This window comes from Gambusia affinis, linkage group LG23 (genome assembly GCF_019740435.1).
Source record: "Gambusia affinis linkage group LG23, SWU_Gaff_1.0, whole genome shotgun sequence".
Classification (NCBI taxonomy): Eukaryota; Metazoa; Chordata; class Actinopteri; order Cyprinodontiformes; family Poeciliidae; genus Gambusia; species Gambusia affinis.
This window is the reverse complement of record NC_057890.1, coordinates 4,053,005-4,070,357: the sequence shown is the minus strand read 5'-3', so window position 1 is coordinate 4,070,357 and position 17,353 is coordinate 4,053,005. Positions and strand designations below refer to the sequence as shown.

At 41.0% G+C, this 17,353-nt stretch overlaps 1 protein-coding gene across 18 annotated transcripts in view; it reads left to right on the top strand.

Moving 5' to 3' along the window:
• nav3 (neuron navigator 3) overlaps nt 1-17,353 on the top strand; it is a 279,354-nt gene that overhangs the window by 149,335 nt on the left and 112,666 nt on the right. For 16 of the 18 annotated variants that reach the window (XM_044107981.1, XM_044107989.1, XM_044107991.1 and 13 more), the window contains 2 exons: nt 8,581-8,698; nt 11,308-11,360. In XM_044107981.1, the coding sequence (XP_043963916.1) occupies nt 8,581-8,698; nt 11,308-11,360 (171 nt within the window). Of the gene's footprint in view, nt 1-3,737; nt 3,829-3,889; nt 3,973-8,580; nt 8,699-11,307; nt 11,361-17,353 lie in introns of those variants that run through there. The other 2 variants (XM_044107980.1, XM_044107984.1) reach the window with 2 other exon arrangements.

Sequence of the window (17,353 nt, the reverse complement as noted above, 5' to 3'; positions counted from 1 at the left end):
TATTCAAAACAAATACAAGATTTTTCATAGGTCAAACCTCTTCTTGGTCAGATCCCATTGAATCTCTTTTGGTGTTTTCGACCCAGCTCTTTTAATCTTAGTCATCTTGATCTAATGGACAGTAATCCAGTCAGATGCTGTGAGGAAGTGTGACTAATCTGAGCAGACCAGCAGTGAGTCACGCAGGCGAGCATCATGCCCGGATGATTTAGTTTTTGTCGGAATCCGTTCGGAGCAGGACTCCGACCCTCCCGGAGGTGGAAGCCACTTGACGGATGTGACGCCCAGGTCGTTTTCTGTTTACAGGCATCCATGGCCGCACTTAAGCTCGTAGACTGACACACCGCAGCCTGAGATGCAAAATGACAATGTAACTTGTTTGCCTCTTGTGATTTATCTGCGTGCGTTTGAGTGGGAGGAGATTAAAGAGGTCTGAAAGAGGGCCCCAGTGGCGTCCCGGAATAGACGGGTGTCAGCCGGAAGCCTCCACATGCTCGTTGGGGCCTCCGAACAAGAACATCCGACACGAACCCATCAATTATGGCTGTAAACCGGCAGAGTGAGGTCGGCTGGGGATCTAAGCAGCTCGTCTTGTGAGCGAGCAGCCGAACAGGTAATTAACAACGGCCTCTCTGCATGCTTCCCTTTATGTGTAACGTCTGTGGAATACCTGCTGCCTGGTCATAACAGCTGGCCAGGGCTGCATGCTGTCCTCTCTGCTGGTCAGAGCCAAATTGGATTGGGGATGATAAGCAGTCTCCTTTTGCTCTTTTTGCTTAAGGATGAAGGGGTTTATGAAGCACTCAGACAGAGAGGGGAAGCAGACATGCAGCTTATGGTTGCTGTTTCTGAATAACAGGCTCAAAGCCAGATGCACTGCGTTACCATGGTAAAATGGCATGTTGTTTTTGTCAATAACAGATATAATCCCCATCCCCCTGAAACTTCAGCATTGATCAGGCATTATGACTGCTGATAGCCGAAGTAACACTAATTATCGAAGGCTGGACAATATGGCTAAAAAACGTGTCATAAGGGTTTCATATCAGTCGATATAAATAATTGATTAGTTTCTTCATTTAAATATCTGAAATACTGCCAAACTCGTTGCATGATCTTTCCTGTTTTATCCACAATTTCCTCTCAAACTTATCATCTTTTCTTCTTTCAAACCGCCCTTTTCTTTTTGTCATTGAGAGCCTATGAGGCACAGTGGCAAAACCTTAAATTGCTACTGTGCAAGTTACTCAACAGGTTGTTGGGGATTTGTACGTCTTACTCACTGACAGATTCCCTATCAATATTCCTGTCTGCTTTTCTGCTCTGCTTCTAAATCGTGCTTGTGCTCATCTGTCTTCAAGCTGTTTATGTCCTCTCAATGTAATTCTTTTTTTTTCGTAACCAGCTTTCTCCACCTCTACGCTCTTTGGCCTTCTGTTCCTACTGCGCCCCAGAAGATCAGTGTTGAGAGACGCAGTGAAACACATCCAACATAGACTGTGTGCTTAAACTTCTCACAGCCATGCAGTTATGTCCTTTTGTTGACAGAGCATCTTGGCAGATCATGGTATGAGAAAGCAATACATCAGCTTTTAGCAGCATGTCCGCCACCCTCCATTATCGCTTGACTGTAGTCATTTGGTCGGCAGCAGCCCTGACAGAACAGGACAGATTTGTCTTTGCTTCGGCATCAGCTGCTCTTGTGGTTATAGTGAAACATAATGGCTGTCCAAATTCTGGCATTGTGCAAGCGCAATGAATGTATAAGTGGCTTAAGTGAAAGCTTTTGCTTAAATATGCAGTAGGATCTCAAAACAGACATGCATGGCAAATCGCTTTTCCATGCAAAAGGTTCGCTGACATTCAGTAGGGCCTGAGGAAATGTTCCATCTGTCTCAGCTCAGTCAAGTCGTGTTTTCTGGAGCTGCATCTTTGATTCTGTTCATATAAAAGCAACTATTCCCACTCTTTGCTGCCTTGAAAGGTTTTGTCTTCACTTTAATTTAGTCAGCGATTTCTCAAAAGTGCATGAAATTCTTCTATTGGTCCTATAAATATAAGTGTTTCATTCCTTCAGTCCCAGATGTGTTTAGCGAACTCTCCAGGTCAGGCTGTGATTGACAGCTGGCCCAACAACAAAGAACATCTCCCTGCTTATGCCATATGTGACCTTTGGATTCCAGTGTACTTAGATAGCTCTGGAGAATGTTAGCACTGGAATTAAACATATTTGTGTTTAAATCTGATCTCGTCATGTGGCAACTGCATCTCTGTTTGTACATCATAAAACACCAAAAGTTAGGAACCCCCTCTAAACCATTTTAGTTGCATCCTTGTTTGATTAACTTAAACTTTTTTCACAAATTTCCACATTGTCTTATGACCATGTGGGAAAAAACAAAAAAACAAAACAGAAATCCCATTTATGCTATGTTGATCGTGCATCTTGTGTGATGCGAAAAAAGTGTTTCCGTTGCACTTTTGTTTAATAAGTCAATGTAAACAGCTGAAAAACCACCTCATCCTAGTGATTCTTCTTCTGTGCATGCGGGTCGCTTTGAGGTTGTAAGCTGTTCACAGAAGTTTTTTTGCTGTCACATTTAATTGGTAAAATGAACGACTATTAAAGAAAACATTGGATTTTCAAGAATCAAGACTTGCCTTATATATGGATTATACCCCAAATCCTGGATACAGGCTGCTTTCAAGAACTTTGTCCGAGAGTGGACTACAATCAGCTTTAGAGATGGAATAAGAAGCTCTATCATGAAAGTAGAGTTGCTACTCTGTCATCTAAAAATTGTTTCTAAGCAGGCAGTTCAGAGAACTGGTAAAGAGGTTGCCTAGATACCTTCGTATTGAAGGTTTCTTGACATGTCCCACGGGGTTGGCATCCTGGGGGAGACCCAAAACGAACCGGAGGACCTGGGAACCTCTGAGGATCCCTCTGGAACTCTTTACTCCGAAAAGAGTTAGATTTGTGGAAACATGTAAGAAGCAAATTTCTTTTCATCCCTTTTGGAGCCATATACTGTAGATATATTACCCTGCCCAGTCTGCAGCTGAAATCTTCACACACTCAAACTGTCACAGATGGATTCCATCTGTCAGATGAACTTCTGTGGCTACCTTGTTTGACCCCGCCCTCCATAAACTGTGCTGACAGTGACCGAGCCGTCGGATCTGGGCCGGCTCTTCCCATCCTTCAATTAGTTCCGCTTTTGCAAAGTGGAAGACTTTGCAGAGGAAGCTCCATCACATTGCGGTCCTATTGATTCACTTGGCTCATCGCTCATTTGGTTAATGCAGCTCCACGTTGTCTTTAATTACATTTAGTACCCATGTGGAAGCAACCCCGTTGCCAAGCGGACGATTTCGAGCCAGCTCGGCCGCAGAAGACCCGTCCTCTTTCAAACGGTGCTAAACAGCTAAATGTCATCTCAGCCATCATATTTATGCTCCAACTCCTGAAACAGAGTTTAACTCCTAATGTATCAGCTCGCACTGGAAGGCTGCCCTGATTAAAGAGCCCATGCATTAACAATCATTCAGCAGACGCGCATTAATAAGTCCAGCTGGCTGAAGTGACTTCATCTCTTTTTCCAGTCTCTTCTCTTCTTACTCCAGCGGTTTGTTCCTCCTTTTACCTGGCTCCCTCCAGAGGCCAAGCAGTGCCACTACAGATCTCTGCCAATAATACCTGCGTAGCTGTAGTCACTGCATTGTGATCAGGACGGTTGGATGCAGTTTATTTGCTACGGGGCAAGAAGCGGCTGCTTGCCAGCGTTTGGGATCCCTAGCGCTGAGGGGCACGCGTCTGCAGAGCAGGTAGAGTCAAAGAAGAGAGGTACTCCATGCTGCATCAGGGAGAAAAACACCAGCGGGGAGAGACACTGGACTTCTGCTGATTGATTCTGGCTGCCGAAAGAAGGAAAGAAAGAAACGAGGAAAGACTGGCCAAGGGGAGGGAGAGTGAGAATTTTTACTTGTGTCAGAGCAGCTGTGGGGGATGCTTTTGCAGATTGTGCTTTTGTGTGGAGTGTGTTTGTATATGATGTCAGTTCTCCCAGTCAGCATCTATGAAGCTGCTGCTGCTGCTGCTGCTGATGTTCCGCCTGAGTCACAGCGCCAGCTTCTGCTTCCCAAAGCGATCGGGATCCTGACAGGATAGGTTAATGAGTGCAGAGGGGCCATGACGTGAGTGGCTCAGTGAGCCGGTATGGGGGGACAGTAGGAGGTGACGGGTTCTAAAGGTCTCGGCTCACGGCTGACAAGGAAGCTTCTGCATGCTTTACACTGTGGAAATGCATGCAACAGAAGTTTAGTTTCTGCTTTTTTGCTTGTCGAGCGGAGTGAGAAAATGCCACGACATTCTGTAGATTTGGAAAAGTTGCTGAATCTGTGTTTTCTGCCGTCTGACAAACTGCTCTTTTAGCCCCTTTTCAGTGTTTTCACAGAAACACGTCTGTGTTTCTTTATGTTTAGGTGAAATGTTCTGTCGTGCAGATTTAAGAAAAGCAAATAAAGTAGTGTATGAACTGTTCCACTAAGGTCAATGAGTCTACGAGGCATTGCTCAGCATTACTGAGGGAGCAGTCACAAACTAGCTACTATATACAGGCTCTCACTAAGCACTACTGTTCTCTTTTCTGCTTTACAGAAGAAAACAAGGAGCTGACAAAATGTAATAAAATTTGCTGCCAAGTTTGCTACAAACAAACTTGTTAGGATTGTTTTTCTAGTTCTTTACACCGAGGTGTTTGATCTGATCCAAACATTTTTTTTAACCTAAATTACAATTTTGCCTGTTTCCTCTTAATATCAATTTCAGCCAGTTCCAATTCTGTTTAGAACTGTAAGATTAGAAGACCGAAGAAGCACATTCATCTTCATTACCAGTCATTACATATTTGCCTCAGAAGCAGAGGTGATGTCACACTGTGTGGGAGAGCAGTCACTGTAATGAAGGGCTTTTTCTGTTGTTTATGTCACCTCACTCTGTTAGAGCTTCCACACAGAAAAGTGTTTCTGAATGGAAGGATTCAGTTTGGTGTGTTCAAAGATCAGAAAAAGATTTTATTTTTCAGCTTCCAAACTGCCAGTCGCTGGTTCAGGCTGATCAGAACATAAAGTTTTCAATTTTTTATTCTCTGTTGCTACTTTTTTGTGTCTGTATTAGAGATGCGCCTGGCAGTCTTTCATTGATGGTTGCTTAGTTTTGAATCCATTTTGGCTGATTCCAACTTTCAGGACCTACAGCTTCAGCAAACGTATGTATTTTCATTTTAATTGACAGTGTTGCAAAATATGAACATTAGACACAAAGTTTTGCAGCTTTCTTGATAGAGGTTAGAAATGATTAATTAATCTAACAGAAAAACAAAGTGTTATTAATTATTCTAAATTATCCATTTTAGCGTATTTTTCTATTATTTTTCAGATTTTTACTAAATAACAAAAATGTAAAAATAATTTGATTTATTTTATAAATTGATCAGATTGCTGAGGAGAAAATTGTCAGATTCTGATCTCTGGCCTAATAATCCCTTATCTCTGTATTTCTCTATAAATCTCTTGCTGTTTATTTCCCTTCCTCTAAGTTGAAATGTGACTCCCACCTGTTAATTCTTTTTTTTTTTTTTTTTTTTTTTTTCACGCCTACACTTTACTACTTATCGTAAAGAAATTCCCTGAACCAAACCACATCAGATTAAAAATCCTGCAGAAGGGCAGCTTTAAATGAGCCAACTTCCTGCTTCCAAGAAAACAGAAAAGAGCGGGATAGAAGTGTTTTTAATTGAGAGCAGTGTGTGTGGTTTATTATGGGGGGAAAGATTATTTCATCATGAGAAGTGGTTAGGTTTTATGTGGCAGTTTCTCTGGGAATCTCAACCATTTGGGATGCTGTAGCAGAAAAAAGCCCTCACTTCTCAGGCGTGCGGTATAAGACATTTATCCTCTGATTTCTTGTAAAGTATATTTTTCAGACACATAATTAAGGATGTGGAGAAGGAAATACAATGTTGTTTCAGAAAAAATAGCATAGCCACATGAACTAGAAGGATACGTTGATCATTAAGGCTGATACTTCCTATTGACCATCCTCCTCTGTGGGATTTACTTGTGGAAGTTTAGGTTTAGCTAACTAGCTAGCAGTGCTAACTGCCCTGTTTTCAATCAACAATAGTTAGCATGTTTGTTGGCACAATTCAGAGCCTTTTGGTAGCCTGTTGCAAAGCTTAGCTTGAATACCTTTTTACCTAAAGAAATATACTCTGCAAAGTCAAAATAGCTGACTTTCTTTTGTCAAATAAGTTTCTAAAAAGCTGACTGATGTGATCTGCCTAGCAAAAGTTAAGGGAAGCTAAAACCGACTCTAACCTCCAAAACACCTGGAGAAAACTGTGGTCACTCAGACACTTCCTTTGGCATCGAAATAAATGGAATTGAAACTATTGAACCGTAGGAGGAGAAATAATGTCAGCTTTTTATGAATGGTGACTTTAAAAAGCTGTAACAAACAATTAGCACTTTTATATTAGTATCTGCTCGGTGCAGCTTGACTGGCAACAGCGAAAATGACACTGTGGTCTAACGACCAGGGGCAGCAGTTTGTGTGTTTGTTGTGTTTGTATCACATAGAAATCACGTCACATTACTTTCTGGACTCTAGGACTGACCTGCCATGACGACCCCAACAACACAAAGCCGGTTCTCAGTAATAATGGAGAATGACCTGAACCACGTGGAGTCGAGAAGAACCTAGTAGAGCCATGCAGAAGATTGCTTGATAGTTGAAGTCTTCGTTTCAGTTGTGAAACAAACTTAGTGTAACTAAACAAATAAAAATTACACATGAATTCATCTAGACATGGCAGTTTAAGCCTTCAGTGGAAAGACATTATTCTTTTTTTTAGAGTGTAGAGATTTTCATGATCTCATTGCACATTGGGCAAAATTTGCTTTATTTGGAGTTGTTATGGCGAAGAGTCTAAATTGGATAAAGCGGTTAATAGTTTTTGGACACTAAAAAGAACTCTTCTTAAACTTTTGCGTACAGCTGACTTTTATTTGGTCAAGCTGTTGGAGGCCAATGTGATTTTGATCACAATTTACCCTTTGAACCAGGTTAAACGTAATAAATTAACTGAGTTTATAAGAGCCTCAGAACTTAAAAAAATATATAATATAAATTTAAGAAGCTTAAATCATATTTCCTCCCTCCCATAAATAACTACACAAAGTTAAAGTTAACATTTTTTGTGTGCAGGAATATTCTGCTGCAATAAAACATTTTATTTCAGCCTTTTTGACATCTACACCGACAAATGTGAATGTCGGAAAAGTGTGCTGTATATTTGCAGTCCACGCAGGTTGTCCTGTTCACATGTATATAACATCTGAGGGTCTAATGAAATCCTGTACCCATCCCTACGATAAAGATCAGAACCAGCGCAGATCTCGGTGCAGTCTGGAGAATCAAAGGTTGATCAAATATTTGTGTTTGAGTTGTGAGGAAGTGCAGGACCCTGTTTGGACAGCACTGTCTGGCACGGCATCTACCAGAATACCTGAGAGACGGATGGAGAGAGCAGGACGCTGTTGGTGCAGACAGCACGGATAAAATGTTGTTTATTGATATCTCTGAGGATAATAGAGGCTTGAGGAATAAATCCAGAAGCGTGCATTTCTCCTCTCTTGACATTTTCCTTTATTTATTCTGAGCTTTGTGGCGGGTTAAAATTATTTATGCTCAAACCAGACATTTGTTTTTTACTTTTATTCGCGACAAGCACTTATTGAGAGGTTTACATTCAGTCATGAATGGGCATGAATTCCATATTAGTTTTGGGCTTTTAATGACGCATTTGAGCCATTTTGATGCAGGGTGGTCTACAATACAAAATTGAATTGGTAATGGTTTTTGAAAAGAGATGCACATTTTTAAATTAATTTAATATTCAATACGCCCCTATTGTTAGTGAAATGTGAGGTGCAGAGGAATCCGGGTTTTTGGAGCCATTGGTGAGCTTGTCTCATGATTTAGGATGGATAGTTGTCCTTTGAAAGAAATGATAGAACATGCTAGCTTTATTGTACAAACCTTTCTTTTAGGCACGGTCTATTAGTTTTGAACAGACACGAGATCTTTGCCGTTCCACGTTTAATACAGCCTGTTGTGAAAAGTGTGGACATTCACCCAAAACATTAGTGGGGGTGTATGTATACTTTTGCACGTTTTTGACATTGTGAGTCTCAGAGAAAACTCAAACCCAATTCTTTTTTTTTTTTAACTCAATTGTCTCATCATGCCACCTCAAAAACGAGCATCAAATTCACTTCCAACTACTTAATAAAAAGCCCCAGAATCTTATGGCATAAAGCCGATTGTCAGCGTATGCAAACTTCTGACCTCTTCTGATATTTATCTCGTAGGATTTACTGGGATCGCTCCCAAGGATTTAGGCGCCTTCTCTGGTCTAACTTCTGTCCAAACCTTTCTCAGAACATCGTCAGCCCTGTAGTGAGTGCTTGACAGCCCCAAATATACTGACAGTATGTTTTGTCCTGTTGTTGCAGATATACACAGACTGGGCCAACCACTACTTGGCCAAGTCTGGCTGTCCACGCCTCATCAAAGACCTGAGCCAGGACGTCACCGATGGAGTCTTGCTGGCGCAGATCATCCAGATCATAGGTAGGCGACCGTGTAAAATGTGTCATTTAACAGATAAATACTACTAATTGAAATGAGGACATACTTTGAAGACACTATAGTTTAATTCTCTATGGTGGATAGAGCGACCACCCAATCTCTGTTTCACACACACACATGCGCACACTGAGTTCGGTCTCTTGTTGTAGTTGGCTGGTGGAACAGTCTGATATCGGGGCCAAAACACAGCAGTTGTCCTTTGTTTTGGGTGCTGGAGGAGCTGCAGCAGCAGAGATCTATGGCTCTGACACCCCTTCAATTAATGCATATGTTCTCCATTGTAGCTCCGAGCCTCTGCTCATCCTCCTGCTTCTGCTTCTCTTTTTGTCCCTTTACTTTCTCTGGCAGTTTTTTATTATCTTTTTTTTTTTTTTCTTGCTTACTATATCAGTTTCTTTCTAGGTCCCCAAGTTTTTGTTTAACTTTATCTATCGCAAAGGCTTTTTATTCCTTCCTCCGGAACAACTTACCAGTACTCACCCCACAATGTCTCACTGTAACAGGATTACCTCTGGAAAAGACTGGTTAAAGAGATTACAGTTACAGAGCTGTAATCTTGTTTCAGTCATTTGTCTCAGTGAAACCCCGTCACAGCTTTTTCATCGCTTCATCTCACATTATAGGGGACTAGGACTTCCACAGTTGTGTGTTATAGAAACCTCCTTGCAAAAAGATAATTAGCGTTACATGAAAAGCGTTGCAGACACGCAAAAGTTTGTGTTGTACAGACTTTTCATAGTGTCATACCTATCAGGAGTCCCTAGTGGTAACCAAGCCGTAAGGATCTTATTTTTCAGTGTGACAACTTCTATCCCTGCTGGTGCCTTGCTTCCGTGACAGGAGTGAAGAATTTGCGGGCCACAGATGCAAAAGAGGCCCTGAATGTGACCTATGCTGGAACATGGGATTTCCGACTTGCAAATTCAATGTCCTGGTTTTCTGGGAAACAGTCTTAGTTCATGCACATGTCTCCACCAGGTGCTGATAAGCTACCAGGTTTACCTGATTGTTAAAGACACAATACCTCAGGTCTCACAAAACAAGTCCAACATTGATCCTTGGCCTAAGATTGCCTGGTACAGGGGTGAGCAGCTCCAGTCCTTGAGGGCTGGAGTCCTGCAACTTTTAGATGTGTCCATGGTCCAACACAATTCAATCCAGTTAAGTATATAATAGTTAAGTTCTCCAGAGTCCTGCTAATGACCTTGTTAATTGACTCAGATGGGTTGAAGCAGGAACACATTTAAAAGTTGCAGGACACTTAAGGCCTGGATATACCTACCCTTGGCCTGGTACCAAGTGGCCTCATAGGCAAACTTGATGAACATCATGGACATTGCGTGTATGGTGTACCACTTAGAAGTGGTTGGATCCAAATCAAAAATACAGTTTTCCCAAGATACACCTCACTAGGTGGCTCCTGGAGGACTGCTTGGGACTGGCGGATTGTCATTGCAGGACAGCATCCTTAGACTTCAACAAGGCCATGTAACCTGAGCTAATGTTCAGTGCATAACAACACTCGGATCTTTCTCTCTTGCAACTGAAAGCTGCAATGATGCAATCCCTTTTTTTCTGAGGATTCCCACACCTGCCTCACACTTCTCTTCCAGGGATACTCCAAAGTAAGAGAGTCTCTAGAGCCCAAACTGTGTGCTGAAGGTGAATACCACTAGATCTGGCTGACATTGTTCTGTCTCACACACATTTCCAGCTCCATTCCTGTTGATGTTTTCTCGTCCGTTGCCTCTAGAGCCATATTGTAACGCTGGGGTTTAGCTCTTGCCTTCCAAGTAGCTCACTCCAATGTTTTGCTCAAAGAAAAGCTCTGTTGAGGCAATGTGTGAGGCATCACAATTGGATGAAGAGGCGTGATGCTTTACAACAGTATAAATTTTACTAACGGGGGTCTGTGTTTGGCAAATGTGAACCGCAGCCTTACAGGTGGTTTCGGTTAAATGAATCAACTTTGTCATGAATGGAGTGTGCCTGTGGCCGCATCGCAGGCAGTCGCACAAACTTGCTGTTTGTTAGTCTGAATGAGCTGCGAAAGTCCTCACAGTGAGAAATAATGTGTAACTAGGCTGCGTCCTCACTGCCGTGGCTCTTACATAATCTTTTTCTCAGCATCGTTTAGAACAGTTTCTCCCACTCATTGTTTTTTTTTTGCTTTTTTTAATTCTTCTTTGCTCTAATTTTTTTTTTCCCTTGCGTCACCCTCACCTTTGAAAACATTTATTTATTTTCTTTTTGTTCTTTGGACTTCCTATTTTGTTTCTCAGAGCCACAAGCATATTTTCCTGTCTATCATTCACAAAGCTTTTCTTTCCCATGCCGTCTGTCTCTCACATTCTCTCACTTCTTTCTCTCCCTCGCTCTGCTTGGATTGAAACTTTACCCTCCCCTGCTCACCCCAACCAGACAATGAGGCCAAGCAGGCCTGTCAGTAACTCTGCACAGCAGCTGAAGAATTAGGCTTCCTCTCCTCCCAGACGTTGCTCCACACTCGCTCACCTCCACACTCGCTCTAGACCGTTAGAATGTTGCGCCTCAGGATGGACTCTCACGTCTTCGTTCTGTTTCTCACGCAGCGAACGAGAAGGTGGAGGACATCAATGGTAGCCCCAGGAGCCAGTCGCAAATGGTGAGTCGACTGTTATGTTGAAGAATTGTGTTGGTTAAGATCCTACCAGGAATCCTCACTGCTTGGGTTGTGTGTGTAATCGCTGATCTCTAGAGGCAGGTAGCATAGGTGACGCTCTGCAGCCCTTCAGTCAATATCAGGTTACGAACATACGATTATTATTATTTGATTTTTTTATTTTGGCAATGAAAGTAATATGGAAATGTAAATTTTCCCACCTGTAATTATTGTATTTTGTTTTTACCACTGTACTTTGGTTGATACTCTGCAATGGCTTGTAAAGGTTTTCCAACCCTTTAAACTTTTTCTCATTTTGTCAGAATGTAGTATACATTTAGGTTTAAAAGAGTATATTTCCAGTTTTCTTTTATAAATAAAATCTGATACAGTGGCGTACAGTTTTATTCACACCCTGAAAAAAAAATCAATAACACTAAATTGGACCAAGTGTTGTCTAGTTTCTAGTGCAAACTTCTCAGCACACCTTAAGTGAAACAAGATTAACTTGCAAGTAACTTTTCAGCAAGATAAAAGAGCTTGTTTTGAGTCAATAATCACTGATATTTCATTTACAAAAATATTTCCACTGCCAGAATTTTTTTCACTTATGACCTGGGAAAAATGTTTTATGAGAGAAAAAAAATCTCAGTTGAACTACTGCTGTTTAAAAAATCAGTATTAAGAAATGATTGACTTAAAACAAGTTGAAAAGTTAGTTTAGTCTTATTGCAAGTGTGATATTTGCACTAGAAACTTGATAAAAAAAAAAAACTTGGTTTGCAGCGCAGTAGATCTACCTTCTGCTGCAGTTACAGCTGCAAGGATCTTCAGGCCAAAATTCTCTCCCTATATTTTTTATTTTTTTACATTTTTGCTAAGCTCTGGCTGGATGTTCAGAGCTCCTGTCCTGCAGGAAGGTGAACCTCTGGCCCCACTTTAAGCCTTTTGCAGCCTGAAACAGTCTTTCCTCCATTCATCTACCAGTGACCTCTGACCAGCTTTCCTGTCTCTGTGGAAGAAAAGCCCGTTTCTTGGCAAGTTGCTGCCACCTTGCTGCATGTCGGCCAGAAGGATACGTTTTGGTCATATATGAACAGACCACATTCACTGGCAGTAAGAGTTCAGAGATTTCTCTCTGCTACTTTTCTATGAAAGCCATATTTGGAGTCAAAAACTTGTAATTATCCCACCTGAGGTATTAATCTCCTCATCTCCTCCACGGTAACTCAGAACCCATTGGCTGCTTCTCCAATAAATTCTCTCCTCCTTTCTTCAGATGGGCAGCCATGTTTTGGTAGCTTTTCAGTTGCACCATACTCTTTTCATTTCCAAACAATGAATTACAACGGTCCTCCATGATGTGTCCAAAATGAAATCCATTTTGTTACACCTACACATCTTCACAACATTCTGCTGTTCTCTAATGTTCTCCAACAATCCTGCAGCTTCATTCAAACAAAGATCAGATTACACAGAGGTTGTCTCTGTATGATATTCAGGGTTTCCAAAGGCAGTAAGGTGGAATGAATTTGAGCTAAATGCATATAAACGCCATGTTTTTCAGGATATTTGAAAAAAAAAAAAAAAAAAGTTGTGACAACTCTTGTTTCCTTCCACTTCAGTTTGGATCTTTAATTTGTGTTGATATATAACATAAAGTCCCTGTTAAGGTTGTACATTAAGGCATTCTAAAAAACTGCGATTGAAAGGAACATATAACTACATAAAGTACTTTTACATTAAAAATGTTTTCATTTTCTTATTCCAATTACACAGAAAAAGTGAGTGACTAAATGAATGAAGGCTAATGCTCAAGAAAAACGATTTAACTCATGAGCTAATGTTAGACGTTAGCGCTGCCTGCTAGTATGTCCTGATGTCTGATTCAAACCAGTCCATTGTAGCGTTTAGCCTAACAATTTGTTTGTCCTTGATTGTTCTGTATTAAACTCCATCTGTCTTCCTATCAACCCTGACCAACTTCCTCGTTCCTAGTAGAACAACATCCCCACAGCATGATGCAGCCACCGTCACGTTAGCCGTTCACCACCACAGTTAGCGTTTAGCATGTCGGCCAAAATCTTCAAATTTTCCACCACATTTTTGCCTTATTAAAACCTCTTGATGTAGACTGGAAGTACATTCCTTTGACAGGCTTGCAGCTGTAGCTGCAGTGAAACACGGTGATAAAAGCTTGATGAGTACAAATACTTGCGCAATAAACCCAGTTTGCCTGAGCGACTCAGAGAGCTGGCGGTGAGTGACTTGGCCACATCCTGTCAGTTCAGCAACAACTTCTAGTAGCTTTTACACCATTTCCAAACAGGATATCTTCCATGCTAGCGGCCGGGTGACAGATTCCTGCTCTTTTTAACGGGATGACGAGCTCTATAACCACTGATTGTCGTCACTGCGAGATAATTGCCCCTCACTTTAACCAGAGTAGACTAAGTGTTTATATAGCTAAGCTGTTTGCTCTGGCATCGGCCCGCCTCCCATTAAAAGGACTCTAACTGCCGTCCTCAACAGGACGCGGTGGAGTTCAACTCTGCCAGCGTTTGTCTTCCGGGGGTCAGCGGCCAATTCCCGTTCAAATATCATTTACCTCTAAACAAGGTGACATAACAGACTGGTGAAAACCCTCCGCTGGGTTGTGTCTGCATCTGTTTTACGACCGAGTTCACACAGCGAGCAGTTTTCAGCTGTTTGCTTGTTTTCCTCCAGCTGTAGAGGAAGCGTAGCTTGACGACTGCGTTTAAAAACCGGGGGCAGGAAGATCTTACGGTTGTTCGGTTGTGCTGGTGGATCCATCCCTGCCGCCTTCACATAAAGTGATGGTGCTGGTTGGAAACAGCTGGAACCAGAGCGCCTGACTGCTGCAGCTCTGCCGCGCCGGGCGACCTCACTGTGCAACTGTGTACATTTGTGCGCAGTGTGGTCTTTGTCTCATTCACTTGCTAAGCCTATTGATCCACCACCTGCTCTGAGCTCCGAGGGTCCTGCCAGCATGGGAAAATAAACTTTGGGAAAAGCATGGTTGCTTACAGTGTGGGAGAGGAGGAAAGGAAACACCTGATGTACTGTGAGCATGTGTATGATTATTGTGGCAGGAACTTTAACCGTCTGCGGCTTGTTTTCTTGACGTTAAATGATGTTCGTTCTGGAGAAGCTGGAGAAAAAGCCTTCATGCAACCTTTTCGCACTTTGTCTACACTTTTACCAGCACTGCATTTTGTGTATTTTGTTGAGATTTTTGACATTCTGATACAAAACAGAATATGGGAAAGGATTAGGGCCACTGGAAAAAAAAAGTAATTCAGACTTTTTTCTTGGAATTCTGACTTTAACCTCAGAATTCAATTTATTTTTCTTCCAAATTTTGCTTTGCTTTTTTCTCAAAATTCTAACTTTAATCTCTGAATTCTGACTTTATCTCAGAATTTTGATTTTTTTTTCTCTCTGAATTTTGACATTTTTATCATAATTTTGAGAAAAAAAGTTAGATCCTAATTCTCTTACTTAGAACATAATAAAAGTGGAATGGAAATGAAACGTGCTTTTTAAGAATTTTAACGAGTGTAAATCTGCAAAGTATGCAGTGATCCACAGCTCAGGTGGGAGAATCTGTTGACGGGAAAACTTTAGTGTGCAGTTTTTACATGTTTGGGGCACAGCAGACATGTGGAAGAAGCTTTGAGCAAATGAAAGTTCAAGTTTTTGGCTTTCATGGGAGCAGAGAGTCTGACAGAATAAGCTAAGACTGAAAACCTGGAGCAAGAATAGGATTCTGGTTAGAAAGGAATCATGATGGAAAATGAAGTCTCTCCCTCTTCATCCCATTTTTGCATTTCTGACAAACACTAGAAATGTGTCAGTTATCAGTCTAAACTGGACATAGGTCATCATAGCAGGGGTTTAACAGACTATGAATATGTTCACCATGCTGTCATAATAAAATCATTCTGTTGAGAGGAGAAGCTCTCACCAAAATCTATAGAGAACTGACGGTAGGACTTGTAATAATTTTCTGGCTTTGATGTCTCTTCATTTACAATTTCTGACATCACATGTAATTTTAATAGTGACATAAAAAGCTTCTTCTGACTTCCGTTGGTCAAAATGCAAAACCACAGCACATCAGTCCTCTTTCCAGCCTTCTCTTTATAGTCTGGATTCCGGCTGACACTTGAAATACAATATTACCATATGAGAGAGCAGACATTACATAGCCTAAAGCGGCTCACACTCCCACAAACATCAAATCAGACATTTGCGTCACTTGCAGAGCTGCGGCGGGTGAATGTAGACCCCCTATTTTGGGCACAGTGTGCTGCAGTTTATACAAGTGAAAACTGAAGAGGCCAAGATGTGAAAAAAAAACCTCAAAAAAACCCAACAACATATCATTATGGTTAGTAACAGTGAAATATTCAAATTCAAAGTGAAAACACATCTCTTAATTTCAAATTTAGCAGAAGCTTGATCAGACTTTTTCTTTCTCGTTGTCACTATGATGATGTTGTATGGAGGACCGAAAGTGCCTTAGTTCACTAAAAAATAGATTAGTATTTAAATGAATATTAACACATTTCTTAATTTATACTTGTGTTTCAAATACGTACATTAATAAATTAAAAATAAGTATCTAAAAGTACACAAAATGTATGTACATGAGAAAAAAGATAACTTGTCTAAAATGTAAATCTATCTAGTGATCTATCTGTCTAATTTGCAATAACATCTAAGTTCATAAAATTAATAACTTTATTTATTAATTTTGGCGTTATTGGCCTTCCATACCCCGACATTTCTTGTTTCTGGCTGTAAAAAACATTGCAAACTTGATCTGGACCAGTTTGTTTGTTACGTTTAGTCTTTAGACGGAACCAAAAAAAAAGAAAAAAAAACCTCTCACCAACAAGAAATAATCATACATATGCTGACTATTTCTTCTGTCTATCCTGTACTGAGAAAGAAACATAGCTGCAGTGCGTTCTGGAAACGTGCCATTAGTAACCTGGCACCAAGAGATTAGGAGCCAACGGCAGCGGTATCACAGTAGCAACAGCTGCCACTGAGCAGTAGATTGGGTCTTGATGATGGTACTGGACCTACAGGCATGTAACGGTCACTGCCGGTCCAGTGAGTGGATCGGTGCCAACGTGAGCAGCTGCTGGGAGCTGTTGAGCAGCAGCACTGTGTCAACAGTCTCTCCAAGCTTTTCAAACAGTCAGCCTTATAATACACTGTTTTGGCTGAAAAGACGAGCCTCACTGATATTTACCTTAATGACCTGTGAGAGTGAAAACCAACAAACTTTATAAATGCAGCTGCATCATATATTCACAATGTGTCTCTCATGCACATCTGAATAGAAAGTTCCTTTACCTACAGAACAAAATGTATTCGTCACCTCTCAGTGCTCAGTGGGCTTCTGGGACAGTAACTCATGGAGCAGTAAAATTAACACCTTCACTTTCAGAGATTTACTTTTAAATTATTACCACATACATTTATTTCCTGGCCTACCTTTTAGGATTGAGACACTAAACTAATTTCGAAACTAATTTTATAGTCCGGCAAGTAATCTGATGTTCTCCATGGCGATTCTAGTTGGTTCCTGTTGACAGGAATTAGTTTTTTTACATCGTACTTCTTAAGTGTTGTGTGTTCTGTAAATCCCTCTCTACGAAAGATCTTCACTTAGCAACTACACAGAAAAAAAAAGTGACACTTTATGTAATTGAAAAGCTACCATCTTTGCTCCCTTTTTACCCAATATGGATTCCCATATTACTTTGTGTGACTTTGGAAATTTGCACGCTACTTTTATACATCTCATTGAGATATTAGCTAATAAATGTTCCATAATCAAACATCTAATTATTGGGTCATGCAGCAGTCAGTCTTTCCTCCACATTTGTTCCTTCTAGTTTCCTTCTACTAAACATTAACAAAACTAGGCTAACTGGACTCCTCTGTACTAATTCTTG